The sequence below is a fragment of the Oryzias melastigma genome, linkage group LG9 (genome assembly GCF_002922805.2).
Source record: "Oryzias melastigma strain HK-1 linkage group LG9, ASM292280v2, whole genome shotgun sequence".
NCBI lineage: Eukaryota > Metazoa > Chordata > Actinopteri > Beloniformes > Adrianichthyidae > Oryzias > Oryzias melastigma.
This window is the reverse complement of record NC_050520.1, coordinates 19,041,438-19,062,154: the sequence shown is the minus strand read 5'-3', so window position 1 is coordinate 19,062,154 and position 20,717 is coordinate 19,041,438. Positions and strand designations below refer to the sequence as shown.

The 20,717-nt window shown below is 38.5% G+C and overlaps 5 protein-coding genes across 6 annotated transcripts in view; 3 read left to right on the top strand and 2 right to left on the bottom strand.

Moving 5' to 3' along the window:
- The window catches only part of kctd10 (potassium channel tetramerization domain containing 10), a 4,008-nt gene extending 2,376 nt beyond the window's left edge, over positions 1–1,632 (bottom strand). The window contains exons 1-2 of one of the 2 annotated variants that reach the window (XM_024275802.2): positions 1,384–1,632; positions 56–271 (exon numbers count right to left, since the gene is read on the bottom strand). In XM_024275802.2, the coding sequence (XP_024131570.1) occupies positions 56–271; positions 1,384–1,386 (219 nt within the window). In that variant the 5' untranslated portion in view covers positions 1,387–1,632. The remainder of the gene's footprint in view (positions 1–55; positions 272–1,383) is intronic. The other variant, XM_024275803.2, reaches the window with a different exon arrangement.
- A 237-nt stretch (positions 1,633–1,869) lies between these two features.
- Positions 1,870–10,592, top strand: ube3b (ubiquitin protein ligase E3B). The gene is made up of 27 exons (XM_024275126.2): positions 1,870–2,269; positions 2,424–2,592; positions 2,677–2,794; positions 3,288–3,347; positions 3,436–3,540; positions 3,628–3,724; positions 3,812–3,897; positions 4,020–4,102; positions 4,203–4,308; positions 4,395–4,515; positions 4,600–4,777; positions 4,966–5,132; positions 5,213–5,380; positions 5,469–5,640; positions 5,819–5,937; positions 6,020–6,134; positions 6,224–6,323; positions 6,407–6,526; positions 6,619–6,795; positions 6,875–6,985; positions 7,069–7,206; positions 7,291–7,356; positions 7,434–7,492; positions 7,585–7,767; positions 7,964–8,075; positions 8,162–8,254; positions 8,700–10,592. The coding sequence occupies exons 2-27, from the start codon at positions 2,432–2,434 to the stop codon at positions 8,889–8,891; spliced, it is 3,207 nt and encodes a 1,068-aa protein (XP_024130894.1). The 5' UTR covers positions 1,870–2,269; positions 2,424–2,431; the 3' UTR covers positions 8,892–10,592.
- A 284-nt stretch (positions 10,593–10,876) lies between these two features.
- Positions 10,877–14,374, top strand: aldh3b2 (aldehyde dehydrogenase 3 family, member B2). Its single transcript, XM_024275127.2, has 10 exons — positions 10,877–10,929; positions 11,331–11,526; positions 11,605–11,715; positions 11,995–12,115; positions 12,197–12,282; positions 12,791–12,872; positions 12,951–13,340; positions 13,408–13,574; positions 13,647–13,746; positions 13,832–14,374. Exons 1-10 carry the CDS (start codon positions 10,877–10,879, stop codon positions 14,029–14,031), a joined length of 1,506 nt encoding a protein of 501 aa, XP_024130895.1. The 3' UTR covers positions 14,032–14,374.
- mmab (metabolism of cobalamin associated B) lies at positions 14,193–16,358 on the bottom strand. Its single transcript, XM_024275128.2, has 9 exons — positions 16,182–16,358; positions 15,935–15,993; positions 15,749–15,842; positions 15,059–15,116; positions 14,918–14,990; positions 14,728–14,825; positions 14,590–14,654; positions 14,453–14,512; positions 14,193–14,353 (listed from the first exon to the last, which is right to left on the bottom strand). Exons 1-9 carry the CDS (start codon positions 16,292–16,294, stop codon positions 14,269–14,271), a joined length of 705 nt encoding a protein of 234 aa, XP_024130896.1. The 5' UTR covers positions 16,295–16,358; the 3' UTR covers positions 14,193–14,268.
- A 138-nt stretch (positions 16,359–16,496) lies between these two features.
- mvk (mevalonate kinase) overlaps positions 16,497–20,717 on the top strand; it is an 8,253-nt gene continuing 4,032 nt past the window's right edge. The window contains exons 1-4 of the mRNA XM_024275129.2: positions 16,497–16,820; positions 17,030–17,177; positions 17,514–17,658; positions 20,293–20,448. Of these exons, the coding sequence (XP_024130897.1) occupies positions 16,743–16,820; positions 17,030–17,177; positions 17,514–17,658; positions 20,293–20,448 (527 nt within the window). The 5' untranslated portion in view covers positions 16,497–16,742. The remainder of the gene's footprint in view (positions 16,821–17,029; positions 17,178–17,513; positions 17,659–20,292; positions 20,449–20,717) is intronic.

Here is a 20,717-nt window from a genome sequence, read left to right as displayed (position 1 = left end):
TAACTCCACAAAAAATGTAGTGACTATAACCAATCAAAAGTACTATTTAATGCTCACCTTCACTATCTGTGAGCACCTCCATCCTGCCACTGAACATGGCTTTAAGCATTGTGTCTTGCTTTGTTAGTGTCTGCATTGTAGTGTAGTACAGCGCTCCACCAACATTTAACTTCACATACTTTGAGCTGGGGCTGGATCCTTTGAAGGACGTTGTTCGTGTTGTAGCTGCCGGCACTGCCGAGCTCACCACACTCTCTCCTGACATCTCTTCCTGAAAGAGAACAAGTCAAAACAGTGACAACAGTTTGGAGGACAAAGGCTAAAAGGTAACAATCAGTAAGCTGATAACATCCTTTTTACCTCATGGAAAAATCTCAAACTAAAGAGTTTTTAAATTTACAGAGGAATATCAATGGTTTTTGTTTTGTTCAAATAGGTATTAAACTACAATAAAGATTTTATAATATTCAGAAATAGAAAAGGTCTTTGTCTCATAGTATTGAAAAACAAATATACAAATAGTACAAAGAAAAAGTTCTAATAAAAGAAAAATAAATGTATAAATGTGGAAATATATTATAAAAAAGGCAAACTAAATTACTCTGCCCTGTGATAAACAAATAAAAATGTTATGTAAGTTAATTATTTTTTAATGACTCAATTAATTTGTCAGCAGATATAGATATTGATACAGAAATATGAATCAACAAACCCTTGTATTCTATGATGTCTGTCTATCTAATGTGAACAGAATCTGATATTCTGTATTATATTTCAATAACATCCCTCTGACACCTTTAAAAACTAGCAAGAGGCAAATTTCAAGCCTGGTTAAAAACCCGTAGACCCCCAAGAAGTTTCATGTAATGAAACATTCCATCCACCAAACCCGTTAAATCCTTTTAGGGATCACGGGGCTTCTTGAGACTATCCAAACTAATGTTGGCCAGAGACGGGCTACACCCCAAACTCTTCACCAGTCCACAGCTGGTTGATTAATCGAATTGAGAAATTAAAATGATCAAACGTATTAAATACATTTACATTATTAAAACCACGACGAGAAATAATAATAAAAATATGGTAAATAATGAACGTCTTTTTTTTTCTTTTTGCAATACATTAACTATTGGTTTTCTCAAGCGAACATTATTCAAAACCAGTTCTTATGAATTTTCTTATATTTAATGTCTCGCTTTCATGTTTGTAAATTGTGTACCCTTTTTAGCCAACACGGTCACCAGTTAGCGAGCCCGTTAGCAAACAAGACAACCAAAAGTTTTGTTTAATGTTGAAACTAATACAGAGTAAACCACGTATTGTATACATAAACGTATAACTGTATTTATATATGGTATCCATTAAAAACAAAAAGAAAATTACCATAGAACCCACAGCAAGCGTCCGAAATGTAAGCTGCTAACCTTTGTCAGCTAACACCCACTTCCTTCCGGTGATCCGCTGCGCAGTTAGAAAAATGACGTAAGCAGCACATTTTAAAGAGACAGTTTTTTTTAGATTTAAAATGTTTTATTTAAAAAAAAAAAAAATTATGTGTGATTATAATTTTGTTGAAAATAATTTGTTTTAAACCCAAACAATGTTGTACTTGTAAATTATGCATCAAAGGGGGGAAAAACATATCAAGCCTACACCTTTTCCCTTATGGAGTAACAATAAAAAGAGTCCGCTGTGTTTACGGATTCAAAAGTGTAAAGTTAATTTAAAAACAATAACAACATTATCCTAGACGTAAAGTAAATGATAAATAAATACATTGTATATCTTCAAATTTATTTTTTAACATTATTCAACGTCGCACAGTAATTCCACTTCTTAATGATAATAATACAAAAACTACCCGGAATTAAAAAAATGTTACACAAGGGATTTATGGCTGCAGTCTATGCAGGGATCTTTTCTCTTTGTTTACATTTCAGAACAGTGCTTTCCTTGCGTTAAAGAGACTGTCATCGACACAGTGTCAGATATTATCCCTAAGCAAATACTATATCTGACAATTTTAGCGAAAAAACTATTGCGGTGTAACTATCAAGCCGATAACTTGCGAACTAGCCTGTAAGCTAATTGTTGTTGCTGTGTTTTCCCTGTGCCGATCCTTGTTTTAGAAGATGGCAAGTTAGTATTCCTGTTTTATTTTACTTGATTTCTAGCGTGGGATATTAAGGGAAGTCAAATGATTGAGACGGTATAGCGACAGATGAGGCTAAAAGCCAAGCAGGATTTCCTCACCTTGAGAATCACACAGGTAATAGCATCGTTGAACATGCTAACTTTTTGTGTGTAATCAATCTCTTAAAGACCCATGTAAGCCCTTTATCAATGTGCTAATAACACTGTCTTGGTGACACATAGTTGTCTTTTACATCTGTCAACTGGCCTGTCCTTTTTCTTTTTCTTAGAGTGAACAATGTTTGGTGTGCCTCAAAGCTCAAAGTCTGAGTTCCTGGACAAAGCCAGGCAGGCCAGAGAAGAAAGGAAAGGGCATAAGGAGAAAGAAAAAGCAGCAACTCAAATCCAAGCTCTGATTAGAAGATTCTTGTGTCGCTGCAGACTCCAGAAACAATTAAGGTACAGCTTTTAGTTTTCACTGCTCCATCAATGTCATATTTCCATTGATATGATAGTTTACTCTGTACTCTTGTGTTTTCACAGGAAAGAAGTCGACGACTATTTCCAAACATCTGAAACGGGGGCAACAAAAAGAAATGCACTTTCAATTTTTAAAATTGCTCGGAAATTACTTTTTATCTATTGTCAAGAAGACAAGATGGTAATTTGAATATTCTCTGAGCCTGACTTAGAAATGAATGACATTTTTTAAAAAGTTCATATACCCAAAATGAATTAAAATAACACATTAAATAACCAATTAATTATATCAATCAGACTTTATCTTCATGTGATCACTTAAGTTTCATCTTGAGTGCCTGCTAGAATTTTTTGCTTTGCCTGATTCATTAGAGGAAATTCAAAAAAGGAATCACAAATATTTTTTTAGTCAATAAAACTTTTTAATTGCTATTTATAACAGTTTAATCCAGACATAATAATACCAGTGTAGTATTGCAAGACTTTCAATATTTTCAGAGGTTGTAAATAGACTCCATTGCTTTCTATGCCTAGTAGATACAAAACATTTATATCGTGAAAAATATGATTAGTTACTGCCTTTCCATAAACATTTCAAAAGTTTCTGCGTAGATTTTATTGATATATCTGTCCAGTTTTTCACGAATCAAACATAATTCATCCATATGTTTCAGAGATTTGAAAAGCTCTGCCGTGCTATCTTAGCCAGCATGGAGGTGGAAAATGAACCTAAAGTGAGTTGGCTTTCATTGATACTTGGGCAGTTTTAATATTTTCCTTGCAATTTCCTGAAATGACTGATTTTGTACGTTTGGCCCTTAGGTCTGGTATGTTTCACTGGCTCTTTCCAAGGATCTCACCATTCCTTGGCTCAAACAGATCAAAGACGTGTTGTGGATTTGCTGTCAGCTTCTGAAAAAACTCAAGGTTTCTCTTCCCTAAAATCTATAATCCGATATGTTCCCTAAAATCTGATTTTCATGTCCTCAAACCTTTTTGTTTTGTTACTTTTAGCCAGACATACTTCAAGACGGCAAGTTGATAACACTTCACCTCACAATGCTGGTGACCTTCACTGACACATCAACATGGCGGATAGTCAGAGGGAAGGGTGAGTTTTGAATGTAAACACTTCTGTAGTAATTGCAGGTCACTCTTTTACTTCCCACAGAGATTTCATTTCCTCTAATTGTTGCAGGGGAAGCCCTCAGACCGGCTTTGACGAGGATTTGTGAAAACATCATGGGCCATCTCAATCAAAAGGGTTTCTATTCCATGCTACAGGTTCAATATCATAGTTTTACAGAGAGATTACAATTTTGCTGAATATTCTTGTTTTATAGCATCAAATGTTTGTTATCTTATTAAAAAAAAAACATATTTTTGTGTCAATCTTTTAAATATAGATCTTGCTGACTAATGGCCTGGCTCGTTCTAAACCGTCTCTTTCCAAAGGCACCCTGACAGCTATTTTCACCTTGTCACTAAGGTCAATTGTCTGTTTTTGTTTTATAAATAAAAAAACATTTCCAATTTTTTTTTTTCGGTTTAATTGTGGCTGAAATGTAACTACATATTATATTTTACAGGCCAGTCATTGCCGCTCACTTCTCAGAGAACCTGCTTCGATCATTCCTCATTCACATCATGTCAGTTCCTGCCATTGTGTCGCACCTCAACGTGTTAACCCCAGAGGTAACCCTGGGCTGTTTTTTCTTGATGAGCGATAGAACTTAAGGAAATCATGTGAACTATAGAAGTTTTCTGCTTTGCCTCAACAGTGCATGGCCTCCATCCAGTCGCATGACCTGCTCCGGAAGTTTATTTTATTTCTCAGTCGGGAAGAACAGTGTTTGGACATCTGTGTGTGTCTCGAGGGCAGCCACACACTCTGCTTACTTGGTATAGTATTTTTTTAGTGGGGATTCACAGTTTTAGCCCAGTCCAGCACTTCAACAGTTGCTTTTGTTTTCTCATGTTGTGCAGGCAACCTGATTTACTTGGGTTACCTCAACGAGAAAGTCTTAGAGGAGGAGGCTAACCACTTTGTAAAGGACCTGACCGACATGCTGTCTTACTGCCAGAGATATGTATCGCAAAAGAAGTCCAATTTAACCCACTGGCATCCTGTCCTGGGCTGGTTTTCTCAAACCGTTGACTATGGGTCAGTGAGAATCCTTTTCATTCTTTGCCTTAGACCATGGTTAAATAAAGTAAAGCTTATGTTTAGACAAAAAGGATTTAGTTCCTTATTTTTTGTTATTGTTTTAAATAATTAGGCAATTATGATATTGAAAATGCTAACATTAATGCAAAAGGCCTCTACTTCTTTTGTCTTCTTCCTTTCTTTAGACTGAATGAGTCGATGCCACTGGTCACCAAACAGCTGCAGTATCTGTGGGGGGTGTCAGTCATTCTGACACTTTTCAGTGATGTCCTCTCGAAAAAGCTGGAGAGTCAGGAGCCCACTCCCCCACCCCCACAACCAAGCACTTCACAGAACAACCTACCAGTCAAAAGTACAAAAGACAATATTTTTACACAGTTCTGATGTATTTCACTAAACAGGGGTAAATAACCCATGTGACCGTGTTCCCAGGTCTCTTCAAAAGAGCATTTCAGAAGTCGGCATCCGTCCGGAATATCCTGAAACCCGTCGGAGGGAAGCGAGTCGACTCAGCTGAAGTTCAGAAGGTGTGCAGCATCTGCGTGCTCTACCAGACCGCCCTTTCCACACTGACACAAATACGCCTTCAGATCCTCACTGGTCAGTAGCAACAATTTAGCCTTTTGCGTTTTAAGAATCAAATAGATCCAGTATTTTACGCCATCTTGCTCTTTTCTGTTCTCTGCAGGTCTGACGCATCTTGACGACCTTCTACCCAAACTGTGGGCCTTTATCTGTGAGCTGGGACCTCAGGGGGGGCTTAAACTCTTCATGGATTGTTTGAACAATGACACTGAAGAGTCCAAGCAGCTCCTGGCAATGCTCATGCTGTTCTGCGACTGTTCACGTCACCTTATAACGTAATCCCACTACTTTATTCCATGGCTAGCGAAACATTGTACTTTTACTTTTATTATATTTTTTTTTAAATCTTCAGTGATTGAAAAGTAAACATAAAAAATGTTATAGGTTGTTCTGCCTGTTGATAGCACTGAACCTACCATGGATAAAAAAATAAGCATCTTGAATCTTTTATAGAATTCTTGACGACATTGAAGTTTACGAGGAGCAGACGTCCTTCAAGATAGAAGAACTTCTCACCATTTCCTCTTTCCTGAATACATTTGTGTATAAGATGATTTGGGATGGCATCTTAGGTGAGTGTGTCTCACTTCCTTTACCCTGTATTTAAAGGATAGCATGTATTGAAAAGGTTGTGTTGCATTTGCTCTTTAATAGAAAATGCAAAAGGAGAAAAACTGGAGTTGTTCCACAGCGTTCACGGCTGGCTGATGGTGCTTTATGAGCGGGACTGCAGACGCAGATTTACACCAGACGACCACTGGCTGCGCAAGTATGGATGAAATAAAAAATACATTGCTCTTCTTAGCATATTGATTAACAATATTTAGTGTTTATTCATGTTTCCTTTGTCACTTTCAGGGATCTGAAACCTAGTTTGCTGTTCCAAGAGTTGGAGAAAGGCAAGAAAAGAGCCCAGCTTTTGCTGCAGTACATCCCACATGTTATTCCACATAAAAATGTAAGGAAACGCAACTCTACATTTGAATAAAAATGTTGTGTTTTTGTCTGACTTTATATTTTCTTCCTGCTCTTTTATTTTAGAGGGTGTTGCTGTTCAGAAACATCGTCACAAAGGAAAAAGAAAGTTTGGGTTTGATAGAAACGAGTTCTGCTTCCCCACACGTCACTCACATCACCATCCGCCGCTCACGGATGCTGGAGGTACGACTTTAACCGTTCGTTGTTTGTTCCCAAACTTCACAAAAGAACAAAACCAAAGCCTTTCCTTTTGATTACAATTTACCTCTTGTCAGGATGGATACGACCAGCTTCGGAGGCTACCTGTGAACTCTATTAAAGGGGTCATTCGGGTGAAGTTCGTCAATGACCTGGGAGTGGATGAGGCGGGGATCGATCAGGATGGTGTTTTCAAAGAGTTTCTAGAAGAAATCATAAAGAAAGTTTTCAACCCCGCTCTTAATCTCTTTAAGGTAATCTAACCGTTTCGCTTTGAAAATACCCCACTCCTACCAGTTTTTTGGGGGGGTTTCATATGTTTCATTTTTGCAGACCACTAGTGGAGACGAGAGGCTGTATCCGTCCCCTACGTCTTACATCCATGAGAACCATTTGCAGCTGTTTGAGTTTGTGGGTAAAATGCTGGGAAAAGCTGTTTATGAGGTACGTTTTCACTACCCAAGAGTCTGGAGTCTGGTTTTACGTTACTGTTAGAGTTCAGTAACTCAGATGCTGTGTGTCTTTAGGGGATTGTTGTGGATGTGCCATTTGCCTCCTTCTTCCTCAGTCAAGTCTTGGGTCATCATCACAGCACTTTCTACAGCTCTATCGACGAGCTTCCTTCCCTCGACTCTGAATTTTACAAAAATCTAACCTCAATCAAGGTCAGAGATTGGGTCTTTGCTAGTCTGTTTTCATTGGAGCATAGTCTTTTTTTAATGCTCTTAATGTTTTTTTTTTTTTTTTAGCGCTATGATGGAGACGTAGGAGATCTGGGACTGACTTTGTCTTATGATGAAGATGTTATGGGCCAGGTAAGGAAGAAGTACATTGATTCTATAGAACAACTATGAAAGCCACAGGTTAATATTTGTTCTCTGGTCTTTTACAGCTCGTCTGTCATGAGTTGATACCAGGCGGGAAGACCATACCAGTCACAAATGAAAATAAGTACGGAATTTAAAAACAAATGGATTACTGGTTGATTTTTATTTCAAGATGAATCTGCTGACAAACCACTCCAACATTTCGATTTGCTGCAGGATCAGCTACATCCACCTCATGGCCCACTTCCGAATGCACACGCAGATAAAGGAGCAAACGGCTGCTTTTATCCGAGGCTTCCGCTGCATCATCAATCCGGAGTGGCTGCACATGTTTTCCACGCCAGAGGTTCAGCGCCTGGTGTCCGGGGATAATGCTGAGATTGATTTGGATGACTTGAAGTATGCAGAATTTTATTTTTTGTGTCATGTCATTTGGTCTTTATAGTTCTAATTAGAGTTACTCTGGAATGTCATAAGAGAGCCTAAAAGTGTTCCAGGAAATGTTTGTTTTTGTGCTACCAGGACCTGATCCCTTAATCCACATTACATCAAATCTATAATTCTAGTTTAAAGGTCTCATCTCTTTTTTCCTCAGGAAACACACAGTCTACTACGGAGGTTTTCACAGCAGCCATCGGGTCATTATCTGGCTGTGGGACATCCTGTCCAGCGACTTTAATGCTGAAGAGAGGGCTATGTTCCTTAAAGTAAACAGTTGATTTGATCCAGCTGAAATCCTTCATTTTATTTTTTTGCCACATAGTGATTCAATTGTTTGTCTTCCAATTATCAGTTTGTGACCAGCTGCTCAAGGCCTCCTCTTCTAGGGTTTGCCTACCTCAAACCGCCTTTCTCCATCCGCTGTGTGGAAGTATCGGATGATCAGGTGCGATCACGTCACTTGAATGCACAAACAGATCTAAATGAAAAATGTTTGCTTTTGAATTAGTATTTTATTTTTTAAAGACCCACCTGTTTGTTTCAGGGATTTTGCACCTTTTGCTTCTTGTCAATAGCAGCTTCATTAGTAAAGATCAGGATTTCTGTTGTCAATTTCACAATCATTTGGATCGTCATTTCTCTTTGCTATGAACATAATTTCGTTTATTTGCTGATTTTAGATGAAACTGAAATTTTATGCAGCTGCTGTTCACTGTCATGGATGCAGAATTATCCATACTAATACAAATTCCATCTATAAATAAAAAGGTTTCATCGATCGCAGTACAGTCAGACTCTTTCTACACAATCTCTAATGATATTTCTAATATTAAAGTTTCAGTCAAGCCATGATTCGATTCATAGTTTTAAATTTCCCTTGTTGTGTCCAGGACACCGGAGACACCCTTGGAAGTGTCCTCCGGGGCTTTTTCACCATTCGAAAGAAGGAACCGGGTGGTCGACTCCCTACTTCCTCCACGTGCTTCAACTTGCTCAAACTACCCAACTACAGCAAGAAGAGCATCCTGCGCGACAAGCTGCGCTATGCTATCAGTATGAACACGGGCTTTGAGCTGTCCTAACTCAGAAGGAGCGGCGTTTTAAAACAGACAAGCGGCTCGACCGGAGCGCCTCACAAAAGAGGAGAATCGGCTGAAACAAAAAGCGGGTTATGGAAGTCCTATGTGGTCTTTTCCCCCTTTTTTTAACTGGATGAGCTTTAATAGGAGCCGTTTCTTATTATCTCCCATCTAAGTGGTTCCTGTTCTTAAGAGATCTCTCTGTGCTGTTCATATTGTGGAAACTTGATCCTTCAGTGGCTAACCTCTCTATTCCTCAAGATTAAAAAAAAAAAAAGTCGATTTTGAATCAATCCATCCTATTCTAACCGGAAAGCAATACAGATAAAGCTCAAGCCATGATGCAGACAGCCACTTGAGTAAAGCCAAGGGATGAAACACTGTAGCTGATTCTGGCGTAAAATGTTTTGTGCAACATAATGTATTATTTAACAAGCAGTTGTATAGAACTTCCATAAGTACGGGCGTGAACGCAGGGACGAAGGCGTTTTGCCTCATCAGGAGGTAAATCATTGCTTCAAACTAAGAGACACTATGGCAACCTTTGAAAGACACTGACTTCCTTGCTTTTATGCTCTTTAACATTTTGAGGATTCAACATCAGGTCTGATGAAGGATTTCCTTGAAAAATCTGATCTCGTTTGATTTAAAGATGTCATTGACGTAGCCCTGGCTACTTCTGGAAAAAGAAAATGTTTGTTCGTTAATAGTCACGTCTGCGGATTACTGCAGAGCACAAAGGAAATCACAGTTCTGTGTCGTGTGTGTGCTTAACATCCACTGTTTTAGTATCTGAAACCAGAAAGCGTGCTCATTTCGTCTCTAAAGCTGGGTGCCTAATGCATTATTGTTACCCCCCCACATGCACACTATGGAGCGTGTTTGTGTTTTAGCTCTAACCAATAATCACCAATATGGGAAACAAGCCATACAAATGAGGGGTTCTGGTTCAAGAACCCAGATGGAGTGATAACCCCACCACCGTTCCTGCTCCACAGCAAAAGGGTTTCATCGTGATGCTTTCTGATCTCTGTGAACGCCGCAGGAACGTTTCTGCGCTCTTATCTCCTGATGTCATGGACAGATCCGTTTAAAGCAGCTGCCTGATATGTCTCTGTAGAAATGTTGCACATGTGTTCAGACATTTTGGGCCCGCAGGAGGGATGAGAGTTTGATTGTGACCTGGTTCCGTTATGTGGAAAAGTGGAAGAATGGACTTTAAGGTGATGCAACAGGAACTGCAGCTTTCTCAAAAAGTAGGTTAGAGGAAATCCGCACGTCTTTACCAAGTTCTTTATTATGCAAAACAAGTGTTTTCCGTTTTGAATGAAACTGTGGATGAGAAGCAACGTTTATAACTTATTATATAAAGGCCACTAAAAAAAAACTAAAGTAGAAAAATGCAGGATTTTACACACAATTATAAACAGTTTGTATGGAATGTTTTTCAAAATTGACCAATCAGAAGACATTTTTAATTCCTTTTTAGTCTTAACAAGCAAAAACTAGGGAAACGGTTTAAAAAGAATAATCTGGGTGTGTTTTGGTATTCAAGAACAATGAATGATACCTCACATGCTTTTCTTCTCACTAATATGTTTTCAATGATGTCAAAAAGGCAAATGTTTCCGTTTGACTGCTGATTCGAGCTTGGACTATCCTCTCTTTTATTACAAACAATAAAAAAATATTGAAAATTTAAAACTTGTGGTTGAATTTGTGTTTTTCTTGGACTGTGTCTGGAAAATGACTTAAAATGTCAGCAGGCTGTGGAGTTAAAGGATGTCTAGCTTCTCACATTTTTGTGCTTTCCTAAACTACGTGCATGGTGGATTAAAGCCTAAATGCGCACACTCCAGCCAAATTCTCCGCCGTACTCACTGCCTGCACACAGGTTCCCTGTGTGGAGTTAAACCACACTCCCTGAGAATTTCCCCACAAAATCAACCCTAGCATCTATCTGTGCTTTTCCTAAAATCCTACTGAACATGAGCAGTCCACCGAGTCCTTCTCCAACCCGCTGGTTCAAAGCTCTACGCAGGTAAGTGTGATCCAAATCATTTTGTATTTTTATTTGTCTTCTAGATGCATACATTAGTGGTTGAAGTTTTTTTTCTGTGTTAAATTTCTTCTGGGGTTAAATGTCAGACTGGAGATTGTAATTTTTTTGTACACATCACCTGATTGGTTGGAATTATTAGGATTTTTCCGCTGTCCTCCCAGCCAGTGGGGCTCTTAACAGAGCGGATACTCAGGCTTAACTTCATAATACCCCCGAGAGGACAACGGGGAAGTTTAGTAGCCTGGAAATAAAAGATGAGTGGAAAAATAAGAGCTTGCTATGTTTGTCAGAGGAATGGCCGGTTAACATGCAGGAGGTATAGTGATTCTGTAAGAGCTTGGAATTTGAAATGTCATGTGCTGATGGTTGTCTTGTTCCAGGACCAGGCTGGGGGAGCCCTGCTTGAGGACATACCCCTTAGAGTGTGTGGATTTGTTGAGACGGGCCAGAATTGCTTTTCAAGCCGGACGCACCCTCAAGGAATGCTTCAGACTGACCCAGTTGGAGGCTCTTGTGCGGATGCTGGAGGAACATGAGTGTGACTTTGTGGATGCTCTCGGGAGGGATCTTCATAAAGTAGGAACTGATTAAGTCTTTTTCTGACACTCAAGAGTTGTAATTGCCTGAATTCTCTCTTTTTTTTTTTTCAACCAGCCTCGGTTTGAAACTGTTGTGTTCGAACTGATCACAGTGAAGAATGAGGCTCTTCATGCCCTCACTAACCTGAAGAAGTGGATGCAACCACAACCTGTGGAGAAGAACCTGGTCAGACTTTAGTTTACAGTGTCCTGTTTTAGCACAACTAATTCTTCACAATAATATTGGGATTACTGATTATTATTCAACCCTTTTGGATGACATTCTAGTCTGTTACAAAGAAATGTATTGTTCTGAGTCCAACAAAGCAGATTTGACTTAAGTTGCTCTGACCTTTATAACAGGTCAGCTGGCTAACGAAGCCACATTCCTCTGCTGGTCCTTCTGTTTTCTTGCGGCGTTTGACTTTGTGGGTGACCTGATTTAGAGCTTTCCCTGTTTGTGCAGTCCACCACGCTGGATGAGTGTCTGGTGATCAGTGAGCCGCTGGGGGTCGTTTTCATCATGGGGTCCTGGTGCAACCCGGTCCAAATGTGCCTGGTGCCGTTGGTTGGTGCCATTGCAGCAGGTGCAGCACAACTTTTAAGCACGTGTTCATGCATAGTAATGATCTTAAAGTCATTAATAAAGTTTTTTTTTAATCATGCAGGAAACTGTGCTCTTGTCAGTCCTTCTGAGTACACTGTACACACGGCAGAACTCCTCCATCGCCTCATTCCCTTCTATTTGGACAATGTGAGTATGCACACACAAATGAATGAAAATAATAAGAGCTTTAAATAGCTAGTTTCAGTAATACAGGGTGGCAATAAAACTGATTCAACTTTTATTTGCACCTTCACTTATTTATTTGCAACACTGATCTACAGTATATATATAGTAGAGCAAACAGATGCAAAGTAAAGCTGGAACTACATTAAGCTACTTTAATCTTCAAACAATGTTATATATCTTGAACAAGTTCATTCAAATATTGTAAAAAAAAGTTTTACCTGAAAAATAATTTACCTAAGCTGTCAACTTTACTGAAGGAAATGAAATAAATGTGTTGTTTGCAGGGTGAAATTTACAAGAATTGTTTTTTTTTCCAACATTGTGGTATTTTATATTAATTATCTTCCCCAAATGTGTGATTGTTTCAGTTAGATTTGCAGAACGCCATCAGAGTGTCATTTTGATCAATAACTTCAGTTATGTGCATTTTAACATAAATGATCTGATACTTTTTTTGTTTTTCCTTAAGGAATGCTTCCATGTGATTCTTGCAGGCATCAGCGACCTGCCTGAGATAGTGGAACTCAAGTTTGACCATGTTTTCTTCACAGGTAATTAAGTATAAAGAGGCTTTGAAAATGTTTCAGTAAAATCATTTGTAAATACATTGAAGATGACTGTCATTCCAGGAAACAAAGAGGAAGGAGGCAAGATTGCTGTGGCGGCGGCACGCACCCTCACACCTGTTACTTTGATCCTTGGGAGTAAAAACCCGTGTTATGTCGACCAGAACTGTGACGTCCCGACCACCGTGCAGCGCATCGCTTGGGCGTGTTTTCACAACGCAGGACAAAGCCTAACGGCTCCTAGTTACATTTTGTGCCACACGGATGTCAAAGCACGACTAGTTCAGGCACTCAAGTGCTGTTTGATGGAGTTTTATGGTCCTGACCCCAGAGAGTCTCGCAGCTTCGGCCGCATGGTCAACCTGGATATCTTCAGCCGGACTAGAGATCTGCTGTGGAGGTCTGGGAAAGTGGTTGTCGGTGGACAAGTGACAGAGGCAGAGAAATACATCGGTAAAGTGGAAAAAAGGAAATAGAATCCACTGATAGATCAAATACTCATACTTTTCTTTTTTTAAAGCACCAACAGTTTTGACAGAAGTGGCAGAATCCGACCCCATCATGCAGCAGGAGGTTTTTGGTCCAGTTCTGCCAATACTGTCTGTAAACGACGTGGATGAAGCAATTGCCTTCATTAACAAACAAGAAAAGCCTCTATGTGTGTATGCATACTCCACCAACAGTAAGGTATGTGACAAAACATCAGTGACTTTATTCTAATGAAGCATATTAAAAAAACAAACTTTTGTGATATTACAGGTGATTTCAAGAATAATGCAAGAAACCTCTAGTGGCAGCTTTTGCTCCAATGACTGCATCTTGCAGAGTCTGATGGTGGCTTTGCCCTTTGGTGGAGTGGGTATGTTTTACATGCAGATACACTCATAGATTCCAATAGGTCAAAACTGCCTGAAGCTGATCTAGGACTGGATTTTTCCTTCAAGGTGCCTGTGGAATGGGATCCTTCCATGGACGCTACAGCTTTGAAACCTTCTCTCACAGAAAGGCGAGCCTGCTCAGAGGCACACGGTTTGAGTGTGTGACCTATCTGCGTTTTCCACCGTATGAGGACCGTAATCTGTCTCTGATGACCTGGGCCTGTGCTCTGTCCCAGAAAAGCCAGGGCTGGTGCCAGATCCTGTGACTGTGTGGTGCTAATGAGTCATGTTAGAAAAAAAAACAAGTAAACAGCTGTATTTTTAGACTTTTATAAAAGAAAAAAAGATAAAGTTGGATTTAATATAAGATATTATGCCAAGAATAAATTCCTATATTAACTTTCTTTAAATAAAAGTATTATTACAGTTGATTGTGTAGTGCTTTTATTTTTTGATATAATAAAAAAACTCCAAAGTCACACAAACTATGTTTTAACCCTCTGTTATTCTGGTCTCTTGTAGATTGTTTCCTCTTTGCCTTCTTTCATGGCTGCATATCTGGCAACTGTGAACAGGTAGTCACTCAGCCTGAGTAAAAAAAAAACAAAACAAAACAGAATTTTTATTAAAAATGTGGTAAGCATGAAAAAACTTCTTGCTCTAACGATTTAAATGAACAAGAGTGACCTGTTCAGAAACTTGGCAACATCTTGATCGGCCTCCCCCGAGCGCACAATTGGAGCCACGCTTAAAGAAAAACACAGATGTGTTACAACACAGCAATTGAAATGAGGAAAATAAGTCCAAGGTGCGCCAACACTGACCTGCGCTCTGCTCTCCGACAGACTGTCCGAGCTAAATGCAAAGCTGCACTACTTTTCCCACCAGACTAAAACACAAAACATTCATGTGAAACTTTGACCTTCAAATAGATTTATATATAGAAGCTTAGATGACCTTACAGGTAAAATGAAGTTGGTGAGCGGTGGAAGTTCATTCGTAAAGTCATCAATCCAGATTTCCAAGTCTGCAATTGGCTGAGATGTGAACTTTGTTTTTTCTTTTAAAAAAGGAAAGAATTGAAAAGTTTAGTGAAACGACACAAATGGAAACCTGAAAATAAAGTTTGAATGTGGAGAAGCCAGCACGTACTTTTATGACTGTCTCTTGCAGATGACCGTGGAGTTGCAATATTTGAGCCCACATCTTGTAGAATGCATTGGATCTATAATAATAAAAAGAAGTGTGATTGTTCAGCTCAGAAAGTAGTGAGATAGAGCACGAAAATCAAACCTTATCCAGTTGATGTATGAATGTGTGACCTTTCTCAAGGCAAAACTCTCTGGCCAATCTACAAAGAAAACAAAGTTCTCAACATCAGGCAAGTTACTTTGACATTTTAACTCTTCATTTTCACACAAAAAAATAACTGTATTTCAGGTGTCTCCCCATAGATGGTGTAATAAAGAAACATCGAGCTCTTTCTAGGTTCAGAAAGTTATGCATCATTCATGCGTGTGTGCTTTTTTTGTTGTTGTTTTTCTGAAATTCATGTCTGAGACAGATAGGCATTTTTCTGATTATTCCACCAGCACACGAACACAGCATTTCTTTAAGTTTGTGTTTTTCTCTGAGGAAGTGCATCCCATTGGTGCAGTGGGAACGAAAATGAGAAAAAAGTCCATGTCTTTGTCCAAATTCTATGTCATCTCTTTTCTTATGAGGTGGACTACCTAAACACATCATGCATCTGCTCCTGGTCTGGCCCTTGATTTTAGAACTCTTTGTGATCCACATATCAACATGTTTGCCCACCCCTGGTTTGAGACATGAGGGTGAGAATTTGTGTCTATTACTTCTTCTTCTCACTCCCTTTTGGATATTTCTTGTATTTTTTTTGTCCCATCTTTCCTTATAAACTATATTAAAAATATATATAATATTATCAGCATCACGTGTAACTCGAAGAAAAAAATGACTTACCCTATGGCTGATGAAAGCTCATCTGTATTCCCCAATGCTTCAAATATATGATCTTCCTTTGGTCTTCTTTCTCCAGTGAATGTGCTGGAGAACCCTGCACAGCAAGAAGCAGATCACAATGGGCATGTAGGATTTTCTGTAATAAACTTTTTCATGTATTTTTAAAGATTCAAGCTAATAATTAACCTTTGTCTCCTGTTTTTGTGTATATTTTGGGTACTTTGCTGTCTTCTGTTGTTGCATAACTGCTTGGGAAAGCATAAAGATTAAATGATAAATTAAAACGTGTCTAAAGCATCTATTAAGACTGTAACTAGCATCATTACTGCTAATACAACGTGGGATTGTTTTGATCTGCCAACGTCTTGTCATTAGCAATACAAGAGCTCACAGCTCGAATATCTAAACTTTAAACGTGGATTTCAACACCGACCTTTTCTCTGGACACCACAGATATTGAGTTCGATGTTTACTGGCGACACTTCTCGCTGCACAGCGGATGAAGTTTGCTCTAAAGATAAACGATGCCATGTTTGACCTATACATTAGCACCTACATAAGAATTCCCTCAATTCAGCAGTTTGTCTTCTTAGAGTATCCGTAGTTAGTGGGCGTTTCTATTTATGGCATGATTGGTCAACTCACCATGGCGTTGCTCATCACAGTGTGCTGATTGGTCAGAACGAGATATGCCTCCGACGCTGATTGGTTATTACAACTCGCTAGTTTTTGAGAAGACTTTGGTGGTGAGATTTTCGGCTAAACAGTGTGAGGTTCGGGCTTTGCAATTTCCACTTCATAATTAAATTTAAAAATGGACAAATTCTTAAAGTTTGGTATGCTTTTGTGAGAAAGTAGGACCTAATCGTTGGCGTGTACTGTCGGCTGCTTGTTTCCGCTGAGGATTAACATGTTCTAAGCTAGCTCATGGTTGTAATTCCAGTGAAAGTTTAAGGTTAGAGACACTATCTCAACTTTAGTCTAATACATAAAAATGCAAGTCAAGGACTGTCTGGTTTCTGCACCAGGGAAGACTATCCTCCACGGAGAGCATGCTGTCGTTCATGGAAAGGTAACAAAAAAAACAAAACAAAACAAAAAAATCGATTTATGACAAAAAACACTAAAGTTATGACTTTTTGGACACATTTTTACTTATTTTTCCAAATGTATCCATATATTTGTCAGTGCATACAGTGTAGACTGACGTTAGAAAACCCACAATCATAACAGTGATCACACCTTGTCGTTTTAATCACCTTTTATGTTCTGTCATTACAGGTTGCCCTCGCTGTGAGCTTAAACCTTAGAACATATTTGAAACTAAAAGCCTCCTCCAATGACAAAGTCTGCATAAACCTGCCCAACATTGACACATTTTGCTGCTGGGACCTCTCTGAACTGCAGCAGTTTGTCCCGTTTATAAATGGTAAGCAATCGTTTAAGTCCAAATAAAAAATAATAATCCCACATACTTTAGTCATAAAATTTCTGACTGTAGTGTCCTGTACTTTTATTTCAAAAATTAATTAATTTGCAGAAAAAACAACTGCAGATATTTATTTAATGCTACAAATATCAAATTTATCAATATGCTGGTAAATTTGGAAGTTTTGCCCTTTAAACTTCTGTAACTTTTGCCTGAAGGCAATAGTTAAAAAAACTTACTGAGAGGATGTGAAAAGTCCTTGGGTATCATCAGCTATTGCCATGTATTAACTCAATGTGTGTGTTTTTATGTTTTTTCTTTTAAATAACTGTTTAGATAAAAAGGATGAGACTCAGCGACTGGATGCTGAACTTGTGAGAAGGCTCCGGGACTTCATGGGTGTTACAAATGGAAACCTGGACAATGGCAGCACGGCCAGTTTAGCCTTTCTGTACATCTATCTGTCAGTGTTTGCATCGGGGTAAGATCTCATCCCGTTGTTTCCTACAGTTCCCTTATATGGATAAAACAAACCCAATCAATGAAATAATGCGATCATTATTATTCTTTTCTTTTAATGGATGAAATATGTTTATGAGAGTTTGCATGGAGCCCCAGACAGAGAAGGAATGGCAGTTATTGTGTGTTTCTTCCATTCACAAGTAATTGCATCAGTTGTTGTTATCTTCTCTCCAAGCTGCTTGACAAGTGTTGTTTAGTCCATTCTAGTCTTGTGTAGGTCTACAGGCGTCACACTCCAGGCCTCAAAGGTCGGTGTCCTACATGTTTTCCAATTAACCTGCAAGCTCCTTATTGACTAAACACACCTGTAACAGGTAATCAGGAGCAGATGATGCAGGATTTCTTAAAAAACAGCAGGATGTTGGACCTCGAGGCCTGAGACCCCTGGTTTACAGTGTCTCTGACGCTCTTTTCTTTAGGCCACAGTGGAGAACCTGCAACCCAGTAGATTTCCTGCAGCCAGGTGTCTTAAATTCAGGTGATGAGCTGACATTAGTTAGTTTTGTAGTCGTTTTCATTCTAACTTGGAAGAAATTATGACTTACCTTAAAAAAATGTAAAATAATCTGTAGATGTGAACAAAATAATTGTGCATTTTCAGAGTAAAATGATAGAAAATTAAAACAGAATAAGTAGTAAATTTTACAAATAAGTTTAATCTTTCAATTTACAGCTATTGATTGAATAACTTCCTAAATATTACAACTCTCAACCTGAAGGAAGTAGACTCGGTACACTTGGCCTGCAGTCAGACTGGGAACATGACGACACTCCAATTCATTTGTGGTTTTTGTTATTTTACTTTTGACTTACAACCCCTAAAATTTATAAGTAACTTTCCCTATCTTATACCTTAAAATAAGGACTTCTTTGTATGTTTACTAGATATAAAGATGGATCTTTTAACATGGAAGACATTAAAATTGAATTAAATGAATAAAATTATTAACATAGCTCAAACAATTATTAAATACATACAAATCACGAAGTGCACATTCAGTTCAAAACAAGTGTGATTAATAATTAAGCAGAGTGACGACATCGGGGACAAATGATTTTTTGCCTTTGGGGTTTCTCCTTCCTGACGGCAGTAGAGAGAAGCAGTGATGGATGGAGAAGGTGGGTGGTGTCCTCAGTGATGGAGGAGGCTTTCCTAATCACCGGTCGCCTGTACAGGTCACTGAGTGGGGAGTGTTTGAGCAATTTTGGTGCCCTGTTTGATAATTAGAGATTTTTTTTTGTTTAAGTTGAACCAGGAATAAATATCTATCCTCATACATCATTTTAGTTCATCTTCCTGTTTGTTCCAGAATTTAATCTTTCTCATTGATATACAAACATTTTCTTAGTTGTTTTTATAGAATTGGTTTTAGGTTTAAGTGACCCTTAAGTTGTTTTTTCCTCCCTTTCCTTTCATTGAACAGTATATTTGAACTCCAAGTTATTTTTTTAAACTTTATACATAAAAACAGCTGATTTGTGTGATCCGCGTATCCACAAGTCTTATGATTCTTTTATGAAAAATGTAAACAACTTGCAGTTAACATTCTGTATTTCCCCGGTCATAAATCGAGGTAAGGGAAAATCATTGAGCAGTATAACATATGCACCATTACACACATGATTTTGACATTTTATTAGTCTGCTTGTTGTCTTTATGAAGGACACCTGTGAAACTTAAGTCTCACTAAATGGTTTTTGAAAAAATACAATATTACTCTTAAAATTACAAACTAATTTATTTATTATTTGAAAGGTGTTTTAATGCATAGTTGTATTATTTTGTCTTAATAATCAAATAAACCCACTATAAATAATATTATGTGATCATTTGTCAGTGGGGAAAACGATAAAAATAAAAAATTATTTGTTAAAACTAGATGCTAGTTTTGTGTTTTTAAAAAGAAAATAAGGGAGTTTATGGTCCTCAGACCTCCAGCAGCCCTACAGTTTTTACCTCTGTAGTCTTTACAGCCCCTGAATTTAACATTTAGTTTGAAAAAATAGGGTCCTCATTGGTGCAAATTGGTTCATGAGAGCGAGAGAGAAAGGAAGGAAAAAAAATCTTTTTTTGGAATTGATGTCAGTAAAAAGAGACAGGCAAAGAGGAGAATATTAGTGGCTGCAGAAGCTGTGAACAGGCAATATGCTCGGGAACATTAGAGCTGCAGGTTGTTGGAAGGCTTAATGGGCGCTGACATAGTGCTGGCTTGTCTCAGAGTGGTGAAGGGCTTCTGACAGGATAGCCACTAATGAGAATCTGGCAGTGGGCCACTCTGTACCCTTTAACAAGCCTGGATGTGTTTCTGCCCCAAGAGGAGAACTGGACAATTAGGTTATAGTATTTTCCTCTTTGCCTGAAAGCAGCCTCCATGATTGACATCGACAGAAGTTTCGAGTAAGAGTCTGATGCTTTAAGTAGTTTCTTGTTTGTATGTAATGTAATTAAATAATAATTATGTAATTACACTAAAAGCTTGTGTGGGTTCTCATTTTATAGATGCAGCTGAGAAAGTATAATTAATAACTGCACTTTTACAATCACCGCAATAATTGATAGTGTATGAGTAATTGCATTTGTGTTATTTGTTAGAGAGCTTCCCGGGCTGACGATAACTGTGTGGTCAGAGTTACCGACCGGAGCCGGATTGGGGTCCAGTGCAGCCTACTCGGTGTGTTTGGCTGCAGCTCTGCTCTGTGCTGCCGGTACCATTCCGGCTTCCCTCAAGGAGTGGGATCAAACCGCCAGGTGAGAGCGTTTCGGTGCTTGTCAGCTGAAGAAATTAGTGTTTTTACTGATTTTACAGCTTGTTTCATGGGACAATCCACACCAATAACTTCAAAGTCCCACTCTGATCATCGGAGCTGTTGTAAAATTGTTCCCAGTGGTCTTTTAAATATGATTATGCAGGGTTTTTATGCCAAAATAAAAAATAAATCATTTTCTTGAACATAGTTTGTGGAAAATGTCAGAAGTTCATCAAAAAATGTAACTAGAGTTGTGATCAGAACTGTTGG

What these genes read in the sequence shown, in the direction of transcription:
- ube3b (XM_024275126.2), top strand. Translation starts at nt 2,432, where the DNA reads ATGTTTGGTGTGCCTCAAAGCTCAAAGTCTGAGTTCCTGGACAAAGCC. An exon ending in ATTGTCAAGAAGACAAGATG is followed by an intron (nt 2,795 to 3,287) that starts GTAATTTGAATA and finishes CATATGTTTCAG; the next exon opens with AGATTTGAAAAGCTCTGCCG. An exon ending in CCAGTCACAAATGAAAATAA is followed by an intron (nt 7,493 to 7,584) that starts GTACGGAATTTA and finishes GATTTGCTGCAG; the next exon opens with GATCAGCTACATCCACCTCA.
- aldh3b2 (XM_024275127.2), top strand. Translation starts at nt 10,877, where the DNA reads ATGAGCAGTCCACCGAGTCCTTCTCCAACCCGCTGGTTCAAAGCTCTA. An exon ending in TGGTTCAAAGCTCTACGCAG is followed by an intron (nt 10,930 to 11,330) that starts GTAAGTGTGATC and finishes GTCTTGTTCCAG; the next exon opens with GACCAGGCTGGGGGAGCCCT. An exon ending in GGTTGGTGCCATTGCAGCAG is followed by an intron (nt 12,116 to 12,196) that starts GTGCAGCACAAC and finishes TTAATCATGCAG; the next exon opens with GAAACTGTGCTCTTGTCAGT.
- mmab (XM_024275128.2), bottom strand. Translation starts at nt 16,294, where the DNA reads ATGTATAGGTCAAACATGGCATCGTTTATCTTTAGAGCAAACTTCATC. An exon ending in CACAAAAACAGGAGACAAAG is followed by an intron (nt 15,843 to 15,934) that starts GTTAATTATTAG and finishes CTTGCTGTGCAG; the next exon opens with GGTTCTCCAGCACATTCACT. An exon ending in TGCAAGAGACAGTCATAAAA is followed by an intron (nt 14,826 to 14,917) that starts GTACGTGCTGGC and finishes CTTTTTTAAAAG; the next exon opens with AAAAAACAAAGTTCACATCT.